The sequence below is a fragment of the Monodelphis domestica genome, chromosome 1 (assembly GCF_027887165.1).
Source record: "Monodelphis domestica isolate mMonDom1 chromosome 1, mMonDom1.pri, whole genome shotgun sequence".
Taxonomy (NCBI): Eukaryota; Metazoa; Chordata; class Mammalia; order Didelphimorphia; family Didelphidae; genus Monodelphis; species Monodelphis domestica.
The window spans coordinates 185,123,592-185,141,550 of NC_077227.1; the positions used below are offsets into that span (position 1 = coordinate 185,123,592).

General features: G+C 36.3%; 1 protein-coding gene across 6 annotated transcripts in view; it reads right to left on the bottom strand.

The window, feature by feature from the left end:
• Positions 1-5,076: 5,076 nt before the first annotated feature.
• ATP8B4 (ATPase phospholipid transporting 8B4 (putative)) overlaps positions 5,077-17,959 on the bottom strand; it is a 384,379-nt gene continuing 371,496 nt past the window's right edge. For all 6 annotated transcript variants that reach the window (XM_056810175.1, XM_056810180.1, XM_056810178.1 and 3 more), the window contains 2 exons: positions 14,799-14,929; positions 5,077-12,097 (listed from right to left, as the gene is read on the bottom strand). In XM_056810175.1, the coding sequence (XP_056666153.1) occupies positions 11,816-12,097; positions 14,799-14,929 (413 nt within the window). In that variant the 3' untranslated portion in view covers positions 5,077-11,815. The remainder of the gene's footprint in view (positions 12,098-14,798; positions 14,930-17,959) is intronic.

Here is a 17,959-nt window from a genome sequence, read left to right on the forward strand (position 1 = left end):
CTCCTTCTTCCTCACTTCGACTGCCTTCCCTCTGAAATTACTTTCTTTTTGCTTTCGATATTTTTTTGTGTATAATTTTTATGGATACGGAGTCAGCTAGATAACTCCGTGGATTGAGAGATGGGCTAAAATATTGGAGGTCCCGGGTTCAAATTTGAACAGACACACTTTAGCTGTGTGACCCTGAGTAAGTCTCTGAACCCCCATTGTCTAATCCTTACCTTTCTTAGAAAACAATTCGTATTTTGATTCCAAGACAGAAGGCAAAGGTTTTAAAAAATAATTTTATGCATGTTGTCTCCCCCATTAGACTATGAGCATCTTAAGGACAGGGGCTGTTTTTTCTTTGTATCTTCAGCACTTAGCACAATCACTGGCACAAAGCAGGCATTTAATAAATGCTAATCAAGGGGCAGCTAAATGGCTCAGTGGATAGAGAGCCAGTCCTGGAGATGGGAGGTCCTCGGTTCAAATCTGGCCTCAGGAACTTCCTGACTGTGTGACCCTGGGCAAATCACTGAACCCCGGTTGCCTAGCCCTTACTGCTCTTCCGCCTTGGAAGCAATATTTGGTATCTATTCCAGGAGAGAAGGAAAGGGCTTAAAAATAAATAAATGCAAGTCAACTAACATGAGATAACATATATAAAATACTTGTCAAAATTTATAGCGCTATACAAATGCTAGCTATTATGGCTAGAAATTAAAATGATATCTCATATCTGCTTAGAGAAAATTCCTCAAAGATGCAATACTATTACAGGTGATTAGAGAAAGAATGAAATGGGAAGGAATCAGTCTAAAGAACAAGGAAACTATACTTTTCTTAACTTATTAAAAGATATAAATATATGTTTTAGAATCTGTTTCCCTTTTAAAATTGCTTTAAGTAAATATCATTTTGGTATTTTTGGTTTAAAGTTTGTTTAAGCCTATGTCACATAGCTATTTTGTAGTATGAATTACAAAAACTTAAAAATCAAAAAGGTTAAATGCAAATCATAGTTTAATGACAACCCTCTATAACAAAGCTGGTCATAAAATTTCAGAATTATCACAAATCACTCAACATGATGCAAAGACAATGTCGCATTGAGCACAATGGCAGCGAAGTACAAAAATATTCCCAGGTACTTCAAGTCCACCTCTCATGGTTAAGACTTATTTAAAATTGGGTTTTTATGTAAATATGATAATCCTAAGGCAATATTTTGGTCACAGATTTAAAATATTATAGCTCAAGTCAAAATGACTTTTAGTAACATTTATTTACAAAGAGGTCAAAATGACTTTTAGTAGCATTTATTTAGGTGGAAAGAGTAAAAGTAGAGAAATGTAAGCAGAGAGTAGAGAAAATGTCTATCCTATCACACTAAATGCTTCTCTGGTGTCCAGCTGAGGCCAGGCAGAGCTCCTTAACCCTCAGCCAGAGGACTTGGTGGTATTTTATGCAAGGGTTCCACCAATGCAGGCTCCTACAGGAAAGAAGGTCTGTCTGGAACTAAGCTCTCCAGAAGCCAGGAAAGGAAGACCAGCTACTCACTCACCCAAGAAAAAGTCCAAAGGAGAAGATCCAGGAGAAGTCCAAGAGCCAAAGTCAAGGTCCAAGCTGAAGGTCAAATCCAAAAGCCACCTCCAAAAGCCAAGTCATTAAGAGATATTCCAAGCCAAAGGTTCCCTGGACAGGAAGTTCAGGACTTTTTATAATCCTTTTTCCATATCACTTCTTGTTCCTTCCTCTCTTCACAGGGGTCAGTCACAGCTTCCAAATTGCCTAGCACTGCTCAGCAGGGTGATGTCTGTGGGATCCACCTCTCATCCTCTGAGGGTATAAACTCTTGTCAAAGGACTCACAGGATTCTGACTGATTGAGTTAAAAGGGTGGAGCCCTCTAAGTAAGTGACTTGTAAATTCTTTTACTTGCTGGCTAATGAAGTGTTAAGTAGGGGGTTCTTGATTGATTAACTCAAAATAGAAAAAGAGAATAAAGAATTTCCTTTCACACACTGTATTAGCCAGTCCTTGAGAGGAGAGATTGGCCTATTTCTCAGACCAAAGAGATACATGCTAAACTCTTAAAGCCCTGCAAGATTATGAATGTAGTTTTTAGTTTAGCCTTATGGGTTAGCTAGTTTGAAATCATTTTTAGCTGAGTACCAGGTTTCTTATAGGTAAGTGTTGGCAAAGTCCTGGCACGCATGCTCAGGTAACTGCTCCATTCACCCTCTTTCTAGTAACTGAGAACATTTTTGCATTCCTATGTCCAGTTTCCCAAAGCAAGCACTTCTTCCCTCTGCTCTCTAAAGTAAATTAGGGAGCTCATAAACGGCTTGATTTTGCCCTCTGGGCACTTGAATCTTGAAAACCTTCACAATGCTGCTATGGGTGATGAATCCAAGGGACAGAATAAACCCTAACAAACTCATTTCTTGTAAAAGATCTTTTCATTTTGTACTTATATCTGTAAGGGGGAAAGGGGTCATTTATTTAAGTTTGGATTATATTTAAAATGGGAATTTAATTTATTCCAAAGAGATTTATTTACAATTTATTTACAAAATACAGAAAGAGTGACAAAAAAAATCAGAGAGAGGTTAGGGTAAGATATCTAGCTTAAGCACTAAATAATTTATTCCTGACCCCTGATTCAACCGGGGCAAGGAGAGTTAGTCCTTAGGTCTTGGCACAGCTGAGGACCTGGGGAAGTCTCTCCTGAGGCTAGTCTTTTCAGAAAATCCAATATGAAAGGAGTCAGCCAAGTCTCAGATCCAGTCAGCAGATTCTCCACCAGCCTCCACTCCAAAGAAAGAAAGAAAGAACTGTCACTTCCTGTGTCTTCCCCTTTTGATGTGGACAAATTATAGTCTAAAGCCTTGCTTAGGACTGCCCAGGAGGCAGTCAGTCATTTCTGATTCGTCACCCACTATTGCACACGTGATTAGATATAAAAATGAGCAGATCTCCCCTCTCAACTTATAAGTAGGGTGTTTACACTTTTGGTGATTAAATATAAAAATAGTCAGGGGTTATAATTTAATCTTCACAATCAGGGAAGAGTTAATTAATTTCATTTTTACCGTCAGGGGAGAGTTAAGTTTAATCTTCACAGTGCCTAGTGCAGTGCCTGGGACATAATTAGGCACTGAGTCCCTGTCACTAGATTGATTGATTCAGTTACTGTTTTTACCCTGTGCTAATCTCTACAATATCCACTAAAGTCTTACTCAGATGCTTCACTGCAGTAAGATATGTCTAGACCATCAAAGGTTATTATAGTGGGGCACAATATCTTTTAGATCATGGCATGTTGGAAAGGATTCAAATAAGGACTAGTGGTGGGCTGGATATTGTTTGTACAAGCAATGACTGAGCTATGTTTGGAAAGGTTCATCACCTATATAGATAAGGAAATTAGAGTCCAGAAGGCCCACGTCCCTTGCCCATGGCCACAAAGCTAGTAAGTACATAGACAAAAGGTGATATAAATATGGCCTACAGTCTGTAGTAGATTGGTTGTTAAATGATGAATTATTTGGCTCTAAAAGTCCATTAAATAAGGAAAAACAATATATAATAGTCCCAAGTCATGTGTAGCTCATTTCTGTTTCTATAATGATAGGAGCAGAGTTTTAGAAAAAGTACAGAGGATGCTAAGAATCATTGGGATTTAGACCATCTACAGGTATGAACTTATCTCTTGTTACTCTAGATGGGAAATCTGTGTTTAAAAGTCCCTGGGTCCACATGTTGCTAGAAGAATTGGATCATATAAATATTGACACTGACATATAAATGAAACCAAAAGATAAAATAAAGCTTTAGCTAAATGGAGAATGTCTCACAACTGCTTAGAAAGTTTTGAAGGACACAAGAAATCCCACTGAGATGAGGAAGTTATGCTTTCCAAGAATGGGACCAAGCCAATGGAAAGATCTAAGATGGAAAGTGGAGAGTCATGTGTAAGGAACATCTAAAAAGTTGGTTTGACTGGACCACTGAGGGCAAGAATTGAAATAATGCATAACAAGAATTAAAAGGTTGGTTGGGGCTAACTTATAAAGGACTTTGTATGTCAAATAGAAATGTTTGTATTTTATTCTAGGAGGCAATAGGGAACCACTGGAATTTCTTGAGCAGGAGAGAAATTGTCAGCCCAGATTTTCAGGAAAATTGTTTTGGCAGCTATGTGGAAGAACACTGTTAGCACCGTGCCTGGCACATAGCAGGTGCTTAATAAATGTTAATTGCCTGATTAGATCATCTTGTCTTATAGTGCTCATGATGTGTATAAGCTAAATGATTACTGTGAAAGTATCTGCAATTGCTTCACCAGTATGTTATGAGGATTGGGTTTCTATGAAGAACTCAACAAGATCCTCCAAATTAAGTTAATATATGTCTTACTCTTCTGTGATTTCACCACAAAGATGGGCATAGAGGAGGAGAGTAAAAATGTTGGAAAGCTATCGTTCAGAATTAAGAAACAAAATGAACCAGTAAGTTATGAGGGCCAGTTGAAGGAAGTGGGGCTATTTGTCCTGGAGAAGACAAGACAAGACAAAGACAAAGACAAGACCAGATGAAGGGAAGGGAAGGGAAGGGAAAGGAAGGGAAGAGAAGGGAAAGGAGGGAAGTGTTAAAGTTGTATTTGGCCTCAGAGGTCAAAAGCATAATAGCAGAAGTCAATTTATGAAGAAGTCAATTTAGACTTGATTTCATGAAAAAAATCTGGACAAATGAAATTGCCTAGAAGTAGTATGGGTAGCTCCAGGAGGTGATGGTTTCCCTCTCCTTAAAGGTCTTCAGACCGAGGCTGGACAAGTACTTCTCCAGTGTGGTGTTGTGGAGATTCCTTTCATGTATTAAATTGAACTAGAGGGCCATTGGACTCTTCCAGCTCACAAATTCTATGATTCTTTCTGATTTTCCCAGGATCACACACACAAAAAAAATAGTTACAGAACTGAATCTAAAAGCCTTATCTCTTTATTTCTTTTCATTATATCACATTTTTAAACTCAGAAAAAAACAATTCTTTTGTCAACTTATACTTTATTACATATTGGTAGAGGCAAGGGTTTTTTTTTTGGGGGGGGAACTGTACCTATTTTAACTGTTCTTGAAATCACTAAAGTGCTTTTGTTATTTTTATTATTATTTAATTTCACTTTATTTTTTTCTATGCACTTGGGTAGGTTGAGGTTGAAAAATTACAAATAGCCTAGTTTCCACATTTATGTTGTCTTAATAAAGTCATTTGCTTTTATAATGTCATCACTGGGCTTTTATAGTGTGACAATTTGGCAGGAGTAGTAAGGGCATGTGCTCTGGAACAAATAATGTGATAATGGAAAGATTTTTAAATGTGTCTGTGTGCTAAAAGCCACTAGTTTCCAAGAAACTAGTAATTGTGTCTCTTATTGATCATAGTCAATTTGGAGGATTTTTTTTTCTAAAGTCCCACATTTCATTAACCCCACCAAATTCTCAGAGCCATTATTATTTGCAAATGTTTTATTTGTACAAAATACTGAATTGACAATTATACAATAATAAGTGCAAAATCATTTAAATACAAAAAGGATTTTGGAAATATAATATGTGAATAGAAATTAACACGATTGTTTGGAATATAGCATTTGAACTAGATAATTCAATAATTAGTATATTGATTTCCATTCTAAAAACTTTTTCAATTTTTTAATTTGCTTTCAATAGGAGCATTTTTGCTAAATGATTTCATAAAGCTATGTACCACAGAAAAAGTAAAATCTAATTACAATTTAAAATTTTAATTTCATATTATGTTTTCTAGACATAAAATAAAATTTTGTTTAGCCATAACATAATTCTTTAGAATCCTTAATTAGCATTTTGGAGTCTATATTTTACTTTTAGAAGAAAGAATATCTAAATGACATCTAAAGAAAAGTGGCTGACCTTAGGGTTTCAATGTACCTCTAACAATAAAGCCATTTACTTCTTTGAGTGAAAAGCATACAACTTAAGCCTATTCCACCTTCCTTATACCTCAACATTGGTCCAAATATAGATCAATCCATAAGATGAGAACTCTTTGAAAGTACAAAGTAATACATTGTAAAAAAATAAAAAATTAAAATTCACTTAGATTTTATAAAAAACATATCCGAGGGGGAAATGGACCAAGATAACTTGAATGGAAGGATGACAACTTGGAAATATTTCCAACAAAGGGTGCAACAAAAAGAACGCTTGGTCAAAAACTCAGTTAAATTTTCCGCATATCCCCCACCTATATGAAAACAAAGTTCAAGTTTTTTTTTTAATTGCAAATTATCATGATTAACCCAACAGGAATGCAATTTATCCTAGTCAGAAAATCCTGGCCAATGCATCAATTAAATTTATTGTTTTTTTAGAATGAAATCTGGACATTTAAGTACACATCTCTAAGCTGATTTCTATTTTATGCTAGTTACAGGAAGAAAAACAAAACAAAACATAGGCCTTACTGGAAATTTTGAAATGTTAGGACAGAGAGGCCACTTCTCTATTTAAGGAATAGCCACAGACCTGCAAATACGTACAATGAGACCCATATAATCTTTTGCAATGAGTTTTGAAGCATATGAGTTGTCTTGCTCAGCCTTCCAAGCAGTTAAGTGAAATGCTTAAGCCTGAGAATTGCAAAAGTTCATGATTTCTCACTTTGGAATGAGATATGACGCAGGAAGAGTGAATTGCAGATGTTTAGCACCAGATGTTAATGTAAAAATTAGAAAATCATGGTCCTATATGGTTATAGCTAATATTTAACCACTCCAAACCCATTATACAGACTGAAACATAATATTATTTCAATTGAAACATAATTATGTTTAGTTGTGTTTTTTTTTAGTAGCTAAACTTTATTTGGAAGGAAGGAAGGAAAGGTGGAAGGAAAAAAGGAAAAAGAGGAAGAGAAAGGGAGGAGAGAGAAGGAAGGAAACATGGAGGAAAGAAGAAAGGACAGGAGGACAAAGTGAAGAAAAACGAGAGAGATTTTTGCCTGATAATCACTTGGTCAGCCAATAAGCATTTATTAAGCATTTACTATGTGTCAGGCAATGTGTTAAGCACTGTGGATACGAAGAAAGGCAAAAATAAAATAAAATCAGATCAATTTCAGAAATGGAAGAGGTTTTTTTTTTTTAAAACTATGCACACTAATAGATTAAAATAATTTACTTGCACAAAATTCATAATGACAGATTATTTGGGATAAACATTTGAGGGCCCATTTTTTCCCTTGTACATAGTCTCCACAACTATAATTCCACAGAATTCTAAGTTCAAAATGGATAGTTTTTTGTTTGTAAACTTTCCCATTGTCCAGAAAGAACAAAGGCATTTGGAATATATTTTTTTTTAATTTTTAAGACTTGTCCTTTGTTTGAAGTTGAGATGAATTAGAGAAGCCAAATGTATAGAAATGTTGTTCCATGGATTTGAGAAAGGAGAGGGGGGTGAGGAATCACACCTTTAAAGCCTTAAAGTTTCAACTTTGAAGTATTTGATGCCCAATTGATCTTTTTCTGAGCATAGAGAGGAGAGATTTGTTCTGATTGCTTAGTTATAGATTCATGTCTAAATTATAGGAAAAAGTATTGCTTCCTACACATGACTGTCATTCCTTATTTTTCCCAAATACCAGGTTAATACCTGAAGGGAAAAAATGTTTATAAAGAAGACAGTTAGTTCAATGGAGGTAGAAAAAAAAAAGAGAGAAACAGGTTCTTCCTGATTATGGCAAATAGTAGAATAGTGGATAGGTCAATCACAAGGTCTGGAGAAAGGAAAAGCTGAGATCAAATCAGTCCTCTGACTACCTGTGTGACCTTGAGAAAGTTACTTAATTTCCTCATCTGTAAAATGGAGAAAAATCATTGCACCTACGATTAAATGTAGTAAAATTATACTTAGTGCTGGTACATAATAAACACTATATAAATATTATAGTTTTTATTAATTATGCTCTATAAGCATCCTCCCCAAATACCCATTTTTCATATAAATTTGACCTGTGTCCTCTTCTGAATGTTACCTCCAGGGAAAAGGTCAATCTTCTAATTCATCTATTCCTCCACCCATCTACTACTATCCTACTCTCCGAAGTACTATGACCAAACATCATAGTTCAATTATGTAAGGAGTTCTCTATTTTGTGGACAAGGTTTCTCATTCATTCAACAGTGCTCAGCACTGTCCTAGGTACTATCTAGGCAATGTACAACAAATAAAAGATTTTGTAGCCAGCTATAAAGAAACATCCAACTTCAGTTACAAAATGACATACTTGAAAGACCAAGAAAACAAGTAAACAGGGAAGAAAGATGGTAAACAAGCAAAATCAGAGAATCTTAGACCTGGAAGGAAATGTAGGGATAATTTAGTTCCACCATCTTGAGTTTAGAGATGAGGAAGCTGAGAGGGTAAAAAAGACTTTCCAAGGCTGGCTAGCTAGTTGGCAGTAGAATTTGGAGTAGGACCCAAGTCTCCTGACTAAATAGTACAGTCTTCTTTACAGTAAGTTTCTTTGATTTCACACTGAATCCTTGAAAGAATTAGTTATTCAATTTCTAGTCCACACTCCACAGTGTTATATTTTCTCTTCTTTATTGCTTTTTTTGATTGTCAGTAAAGGAAGTATACTGAAACCTCATTATAAAATACTCTTTGCCTGTAAATAAAATGAAAGTCAGTATGATAGGGGGGAGAGCTCACTAGTCTTCAAATCAGGAAGACTTGAGTTTGAGCACTTCCTGTGATATAGACTGACTAGGTGACCATGGGCAAATCATTTAATCACTTGGAGGTTAACTCAGGCAATTATTAAAAATATTAGTTACACAGCAGTTGCTGATTTGCATTGGTCAAATGGGTTTCCTACTTGGAAATTTTCTATGTCAATGAAATCATACATCTAAATCAGATTTTTAAAATCAAATGAAATATGATTAAAGGCTAGTGCATCTTTAACTGTATTGCAAAGTACCTAATAAAGAATCCAGTATATCATATTATAATGTTGATATTGTTTATAAAGGCATTATTATAGAATGTATTATACAGAAACTCTAAAGTCAATATGTATTCCTCTCTATTTTTTCTCCTGAAAACCATGACCTTCTATCTATTCTAAGATAGAAGAGCAGCAAGGGCTAGGTGATCAGGGTTAAGTGACTAGCCCAGGGTCATATGGCTAGGAAGTATCTGAAGTGCCCCTATGTATTTATGGGTACATAAATATAATTTACAAAAAGTCCTTGTGTGGTTTGTCAACTTTCAGTTTTTGAGTTTTAAAATGTATAAGGACTTTATGAAGACTGTACATATTTTTGGCCCATTTTCCCAAAAAGAGTCAAAGTCTAAATAAATGCATAGCTATTAAAAAAAAGCAAGACAAGCTTTACTTAAGCACAAAATCTTTCTGAACTTGCACTTATTACTTTTAGTGCAAATCAGTCTCTTTGCTCTTTCCATAACTATATCTTTGGTAACTGAATTTGCTTAATTTTTTTAGGTGCCTGTGAGTACACAGAAGAAGCAGGAAGAGTGATTAACATGGGAATTTAGGAATTTTTGGAAATTTAGGAAAATTCAATTGGTAGTTGTGCATGGTAATCCAAGGCATTACTAATAGTTTCATACTACTTTAGGTCTCCTATTTGAGTGCTGGTCTGTAAAGAGGTCTTCTTTGCAAAGTCTAGTGAAGTTTGAATAAAAATAGAATTTCATGGGTTAAAAAGAAAACCAACCTTATAACCATCTCAGTAACGGATTCAAGAATGAAACAAATTTCCTTGTGTGAAAGTGAACTTTTTTTGTAGCAGTCCTTTGGACCACTGAGGCAGTTGTAAATTGATAATGTGTTCCTCTCACTCATGCACTGACAGTATCAGTTTATAAACATCCTCATCTTCACCTTAACTTAACAAGGTTGGACTTCTTCCATCCTCCCCACCCTGCCACACACACATACAAAGAGTTCACTTAAATTTTGAATTTGACCATGAGAATTATATGCATCTCCCAAGGCACTTATGAGGAAAAAAAAATACGAAAAAACCCCAACAAAAATCATTTTAAAACCTTTACTAAAGCAACAAAGTGTCCCCAGTTTCCTTCCCAATAAAAAAGAAACTAAAGATCAAACATGCCAAACTTTTACTGAATGTTTTTAAATCTTTCAAAAGACATTACAAAAGAAAAGAAGCAGTTCTTCCTTAATACTGACATGGTAAAAGCTAGGGACAGGAGACATTGTCCACTAGTCCACATCTGGCAGATAGATATAGGCACTCTTGCTTACAGATGGGCACTTCTTGGTTGGAGACAACTAACCATTCCCCAAGGAAGATATACTTGGATGGTAAACATTACAACTGAGAGCAACAACAAAAATTGTAGTGGAAAGAGCAGTGACTCTGAAATCAGAGCATCTGAGTACAAATCCAGCCTCCAACACTTACTACCCATATTACTTTAGCTCAGTCACATAGGTTCTCTTTGCCTCAGTTCCTCTCCTGGAAATGGGAGGGTTGGGTTAGATAGCTTTAGAAGATACCTCAAATTCTAGGTCTAAAAACTGAGTATGGAGGCATGAAGATTTGGATTTGTGGAAAGAACAGCTACATTGATATTAAAGTATGAAATCAGCAAAGTCCTAAAAGAATTTTTTAAAAACCTCAAAATTCCCTTAAGGATTGAAACATGAATAACTAAATGAAAATTTCAAAAATCAGATGGTGAAATATCAGGTTTAAATCTTCATGTTGTTTTAAAAAATTACAATTGCTGAAAATAAGTTGCCTTTACAATATGAGAGAGTAGTAACTTGAAAAGATATTTAATATTTTTGATGACTTAGTAAAGTTATAGTTATTGCAGATGCTAGTAAAAAGAATTTGGAATATATATTTAGGGAGACTCAAATATTCTTTGGACATGACCCTAACATTTTCCAGTTTAACAATCTTAACGATCAGCCTATACAGATTTGTTACCAGTCTGCCTTCCCTTTGATACCTTACTGGTAGTAAAATGAAAGAGATCATTTTTTTCCTACCTCCCCAAGAAAACAAGTAATATGAAATAAATTTTACATATATTATAATATAACACATATTTCCCTTTTTGCCATGTTGTGCGATAAGACACATATTGCTTAGACCAGAGGAATAAATTCATGAAGGAAATGACGTGAAGAATGGTCAACATTCATTTTTGTTGGTGACGATCTGATCCGAATGGCTAGTTGTCCTGGATTAGCAGGTAAAAGATGAGAATGTGGCATGCTAGCATCATCTCTAGTTAAGGTTTGTACAAATTTGGACAACTAAAGTTGTATCTTAGAAGTGACTTCTCTGGCATGTATGTGCTCAGCTGTCCTTTTAAATGACTTTAATGATATTGTAAAGTGTTTCCATCTTTCTGAAAGACTACTCAGTGTGCATACAAAACTCAACTCATAATCTTATCTTCCCAAATGAAGTCTTAAAAATCAAAGAGCAAGTGGTATCTGGAATGATATAATGTGTGTATATGTATATTTACATTGCTAGTGTTTCTTCCACTGAATAAAGAGAAGCATACTGTCCCCATCTGGCCCATGTTTTCCAGTGAAACATGCCCCTCTGGATCTGGTACTAAAGCAGACATCTGACATGGACCAAAATGAAATGAGGCAATCTGCCCCACCACCATTCCCCAATCCCAACCCCTGGAGGCCAGTCAACTTTCAGCCCAAGCTGAAGTTTTAAAAGATAAACTATTTAGTTCAAATTCATCTTGACTCAGAGTTTCACTGTTCTATCCAGGCTAAAGCTGTTCACTGTGTCTGTGGTTTTCTTACATAAATTTTCAATCCAGCTAGTGCTATTATACATCGTCTTTCCCAACCCTGATGTCGGGTGTAGATTTTTCACTCGCATATTTTTTCCAGATGTGATAAGTTCTCCATAGCCCTCTTGGTGAGCAAATGCATATCCAGATCTTCGTGAGCTGGTTCTCCGGGGTTGACGTCTGTGACTCTTTAGGGGTCTTGCCTTGTCTTGAACCTTCTGCAACTGGCGTATCTAAGAAAGAAAAGGACCAGGATGAGGCAGATGTGCTCAAACTATGGCTAGCAAGGACAGCTGTTACATCTGTTTTTTTCTCCTCGTAGAGCAAAAGTCTATCTGGCTTCTCACCTTCATCACAAAGCTAATCACTCAGGTTAATGGCAGTCTAATAGCAGAAATACTCCATTGACCAATTTTGATCAACATGGCAAGAGAAAACAGAATGATTGCAACAAGGGTTTTATTAAGGCAAATGCAATCTTGGCCCCACCCCCATGTAGTCAATTTAAATAAGGAAGAACATGTTTTTGTCAAGAATCCTGCATCTAATGTGTGCTATCTGCTTTAGGAAAGATTTCAATATATATAGCTACACACTTTATGCACATATGTTTATATATTTATGTATGTATGTGTATGTATATATACACATATATGTATTTATATATTCCTACTCAAAATGCAATTTCCTTACCCTAAATGCTACATTTTTCTCTTCCCTCTCTTCTTGAGGATGTCAGTGACCTCTGTGTGCTTGCTACCTAGACTAGATTTAAAGCAATGATAGAGGCTCAGAATATCCCAGCCCTTGTGACCTCCCAGTCTAGCAAAGCTGATTTTCTCTCATTTCACTCTGTGAATTAGGGAGAATTTTGGCATCATTTAGGTGGATGGTCAGCAGCCCCCTACTTTCACTGTGAAACTATGAAGGCAAAGATCAGAGGCTTAGGTCCTGTGCCCATTTTCCTCTGATTCTGCTGATCTTTTTGGAGTCTGATTTTCACATCAGGGGAAAGCCTTCAAACAGCAAATCATGACCTAACTCTAAATTGAAGAAGACAGGAACTTCATCTTTCATTTCTTCAGGTCATCCATCATTTTACCTTCCATAATTGGAGTCAGCCTAGAGTGTCCAAAAGAAATGACAATGGGGCTCAAGGAGCCCTTTTGATAGTTATTTCCATTAAGGGCATCTGGAAAACCCAACCAAGGGTAGTGATGTGATGATACTGTGATAAAAGACATATTGCTTCATTAGGGAATCAACTTCCCATCATTGGAGGTGGTCAAACAGGATGGCTAATAAACTTTTAGAATTGTGGTAGAGGAGATTATTGCATCAGGTAGAGAATTGGACTAAACCTCAAAGACCTCTTTTAACTTCAAGATTCTCTTATTCATCCCCCTCCATTCTAGTAGCCCAGTTTCCTGTAGTTTTAGGTTTCCACACTAACTCCATTTTCCTTTACCTCTTAGCCTTCAATACTTGCCATTTTCATGTATCCAGGACTATTTTCCCCAAGACATATCTACAATATCTTTGTCATTATTCAGTTGTTTCTCAATCATGTCCAACTCTTCAAGACCCCATTTGGGATTTTCTTGGCAAAGATATTGGAGTGGTTTGCTATTTCTTTCTCTACTTATTTTATAGATGAAGAAACTGAGACAAACAGGATTAGATGACTTGCCAGGGGTTAAACAGGTAGGAAATTTCTGAGTCTGGATTTGATGCAGTAAGATGAGTCTTCTTGACTCCAAGCCGGGTACTCTGCCACCTATCAACCCTAAAGATACTAGAGTGGTTTGCCATTTCCTTCTCCAGTGGATTAGGGCAAACAGAGGTTAAGTGAGTTGCCCAGGAATATATGCCTTGTGAGGGTCTGAGGCTGGATTTGAACTCAGGTCTTCCTGTCTTCCAGACCCAGCACATTCTCCAATGAGCCACTTTGTTGCTTATATTCCCAAGGTGATTCCTATCTTATTTAGACACATTGCCATTTTTTACACTTTGATAGTTTTTTTTTCCCCTTTTCGTTCAACTTTCTTCTCTTTATAGATCATCTATAATAATATTGGTCCTCAACTCAACAGATATTTATTTAGTATCTATTATGTGCAATGCACTGTGGTTGGGGCTATAAAAATTAGACATAATCTCTGCCTTTGAAGTTTATAATAGTGGGGGTCAGGGTGAAGAATGCAAAAAGGATAGGACTTAAGGACTAGATCTATTATTTCTTTTGTATGGGATCACCTATCCATTGAAGAACTTTCTATACAAACTTAAATTGGTGCCTTCTCTATAATTTGAGAATTGTAGACACTTGTCTGGAAAACTGAAAAGTTAAGTAACTTGCCCAGGGTGACACAGTCAGTATGTTTCAGAGGCAGGATTTAATCTGAGGTCTTCTTGGTTCTGAGGCTAATCCTCTATTCATTATGGCATACTGTCCCTCAGAAAATATATATGTGAAAATAATTATTACCATTAATAACAGGACAACTAGGTAACACAAAGGAGAAAGTGGCAGGCCTAGAATTTGGAGGTCCTGGGTTCAAATCTGAACTCAAACACTTTCTGCCTGTGTAACCCTGGACAAGTCACTTAACCCTGTTTTCGTAGCCTTTGCCCTTTTATCTTAGAGGGAGAACTAAGAGTCTCAGAGACAGAATAAGACAGAAGGTAAGGGTTAAAAAAAATGAATGATAATAGGTGATGTGCATAGAAGGAATCCAAAGAGAAATGTAAGAAAGATTCCAGAAAGGAAAGATCACTTACAATTAGGAGTTAGATATGGTGGACAGGATTCAAATTGGGGAGTGATCCACTAAGGATTCACAGAGGAAATTATACCTGAGCTTGGTCTTAAAGAAAGGATGAAAAGAGACCAAGAACCAATTCATTAAATATATAATCACAATCCAAACCTACCTGATCACTCAGAGTTGGATATAAATCCACCTTTATAAATCTGAATGCAATCACAGGCATGACTGAAACCACAGTTGTCAAAAGAATGACCAACCAAATGTTTTTCTGGGTTAAGGAATGGCGTGCATTTCCTATCAGTAAAGAAAAGAAAATATATTGGTTAGTTTTTTCAAAAGCCAATGAAAACAGATAGATTAAATCTATAATTATAAGTCACTTCCTTCTCTGGTTAATTTAGCAACCAGAGGTCAATTGGATATTGCTCTGAGGCCTGTGGAGCAAGGTACATGCTTTTTTTGTTGTTTTTTCTTCAGAACATTCCCCCAGTAACTCTAGCTAGTGGCTGACGTCATGGGGATTTGCCCAGAAAACACTGTGACGGTTATTCAAACCTAGGTGGGCTATGCTTTGGGCCAGCTTAATCCAGTTTTGACTTTGAGTCAGGCTTGCCTGAAAAATGCCACCAATGGCAAGCTATTTTCCATATATATTTGCTATTATTAAAAATGTGTTATACTCTATGTAACAAACCTCACACAAAACTCTTTCAGAATTAAAAAGCATTTTTAAAGTATCTATGATATGATAGGCACTATCTACAGTACCTATGATATGCTAAGCATCTGGAAACACATAGAAAAAGGCAAACAAAAACAAAAAACAAAAAAAAGGAAAGTTTCTGTCTTCAAGGAGGTGGGCAGAAAACAAATATAGATCTATAATTTTCAAATAAAGAAAAGGCAGTTTTCTTGGGGAAGCATTAACAGCTAGGAGGATAAGGAGTGATCTCAAGTAGAAGGCAATGAAAGTGATTCTTCAGGACACACTGGAAAATCAATCTCACTAATGAATGGAACTATCTTAATGAGGGAGTGTGTATATCTTAGCATGTGCTGACCTAGGCAGGCTATCTCCCCAAACTGCTGAGCATTCTGGGAAGGGAATAACTTTAGCTCCATGCTGCCCCCTGTCTTATAACATCAACCAACAAGAATCCTTTTGAGCCAAGCCTTCAAGGCTGGTTAATGGAGAATTGAGGACCTAGACCCCAGCCCACCAGTCCAGTCCAAGAGAATAACCTTTCTGTGAATTCAGCCAAAAACCAAGACTATTATTTGAGATTTTGCTTTTTGATTGATGGATTTGTAAACAGATTGACTTCTGAGATCATTCTCATAAAGGAAGTGACAGTTGGAGATGTTATCAGCCTTTTAGGAGCAGGTGCCCCTTCTGTTTAAGTCATGCATACCAACACATCTCTATTGGCTTTCTAGGGATTTTGGAGGATGCTAGGTATTAGCTGAGTCCCTCCAGATTCCCGAGGTGGCAACACCATTTGAGTGGGCTTTGGCTCCGGAGACTTGGGTAGTGACAGGTATGTCTGACTCTGCAGGCTTTGGGAGGAAGAATCAGCCTACCAAATTGCAGCTGGCTCCAGCTGTCTTCAGATGTGGGCATAAACAAACTTGACTCAAGAAATTAAATGTCTCTCTGAGATCCTTCATGCTTAGTGCCCTCAGGCATGCCTGGAAAAAACAAGATTCACTTGAAAACCACACTCCTGTTTGCTGTTGGCTACTAAGAGGGATTTTTTTTTTTAAAACCCAATGTTGATCTAACTTTTGAAAAGTCTCGTTGGGGCTCAGTAATTAATTCCTGGAATGGCATGTGCTCTGTAGCTGGAAAGGGAGGCCTCGACACAAACTACATTCTCACATCCAGTTGTTCCAGCCCCATTATGCACGTTATCATGCTCTCTTAGGGTTTGGGGGCTTCTGGCCAACTCACTGAACTTTCATAACTGGCAACAACAACAAAAAATAACCCAAGAACTTTTTAGAAAAATAATTTAAAAATTTTACTTTCTTGATATGCTTATTCTTGTGTATAACCAACATGTCTTCTGCACAGCTGGAATGCTTTAGTAAACAATAAAAGTCTGAACATTACATAAAAATATCAGTGGTATAATTTAAATATTTCCATACATTACACACAGACATATACACAAACACACCCAGTGAGGCAAAAATCATTATGCAGCTAAAGAAAAACTAAGAAGTACATTCAGCAGTTCATCTGTGGGGTTAAACAACTGCTTCTTCAAGCTAATAGTTGAACTGTTTTTTTTAAGAATAATTGTTTTATTGATATGTTTTGTCTTTATATTATGGTCATTTTCTACCCCCTTCTAGAATGAACTAAGCTTTGTGACAAAGAAAACAAACGAAGGAAAAATGTCTAATGCAGAGACCACATTTCATAAGGTATGTGCTATTCTTTCTGAGAAATCCCCAACTCCTCTTCTGTGGGGAAGGAGAAATGCTTTTTGATCTGCTCTCTAGAAAGAAGTTTATTCCATTATTCTGAGTTTGACTTAATTTTGGTGATCTTTTCCTTACCTTGCTGCAGTCATTATATATATCTTTATTATATATTATTATATATTATATAGATATCATTCTCAACTTATTTTAATATTCATTAGTTCATGCAAATCTTCCCACATTTCTTTGAATTTCTCGTGTTTCTTGCTGTATAACAATAATTAATTACATTCATATACCATGGTTTTTTCTTTACCAATTCCCTAACTGATGAACATTTGTTTTGTTTTGCTCCCCCTCCCCCCCAGGTAGGTTGTCATAAATAATTTGGCATCTGACAAACCTCAATTTCTGCCTTTGCCTTCATTGGTTTATATCTAGCAGCAAGATTGCTGCCATTAGAATGTATTAATAACATTAAGGACAACATCTCTATTTAGCCCTTTAAGGTTTACAAGGTACTTTCTTCATAATCCTGTGAATAGGTATTAAAATATTTTCTCTCTATTATATATCAGGAAAAAGAGGCCCTAGAGAAGTGACATACCCGAAAATCACTGTGCCAGAGCAAGGATTTGAACCACAATCTCCTCAATCCAAGTTCAGAGTTCTTTCCATAACTGTATAGTTACAAGAATCTATAATCAATAGCTTGAGGTCTACCAAGAGAGCTTAAATTTACTTGGTAGATTTCCAAGCTAGTTGAATATATATACTAGAGTCAGGGGAATTGGTGAAGAGTGACAGGGATAAAAAAAAAAAAAAAACATTAAAAAGTATCCATGGGGGCAGCTGGGTGGTTCAGTGCATTGAGAGCCAGGTCTAGAGATGGGT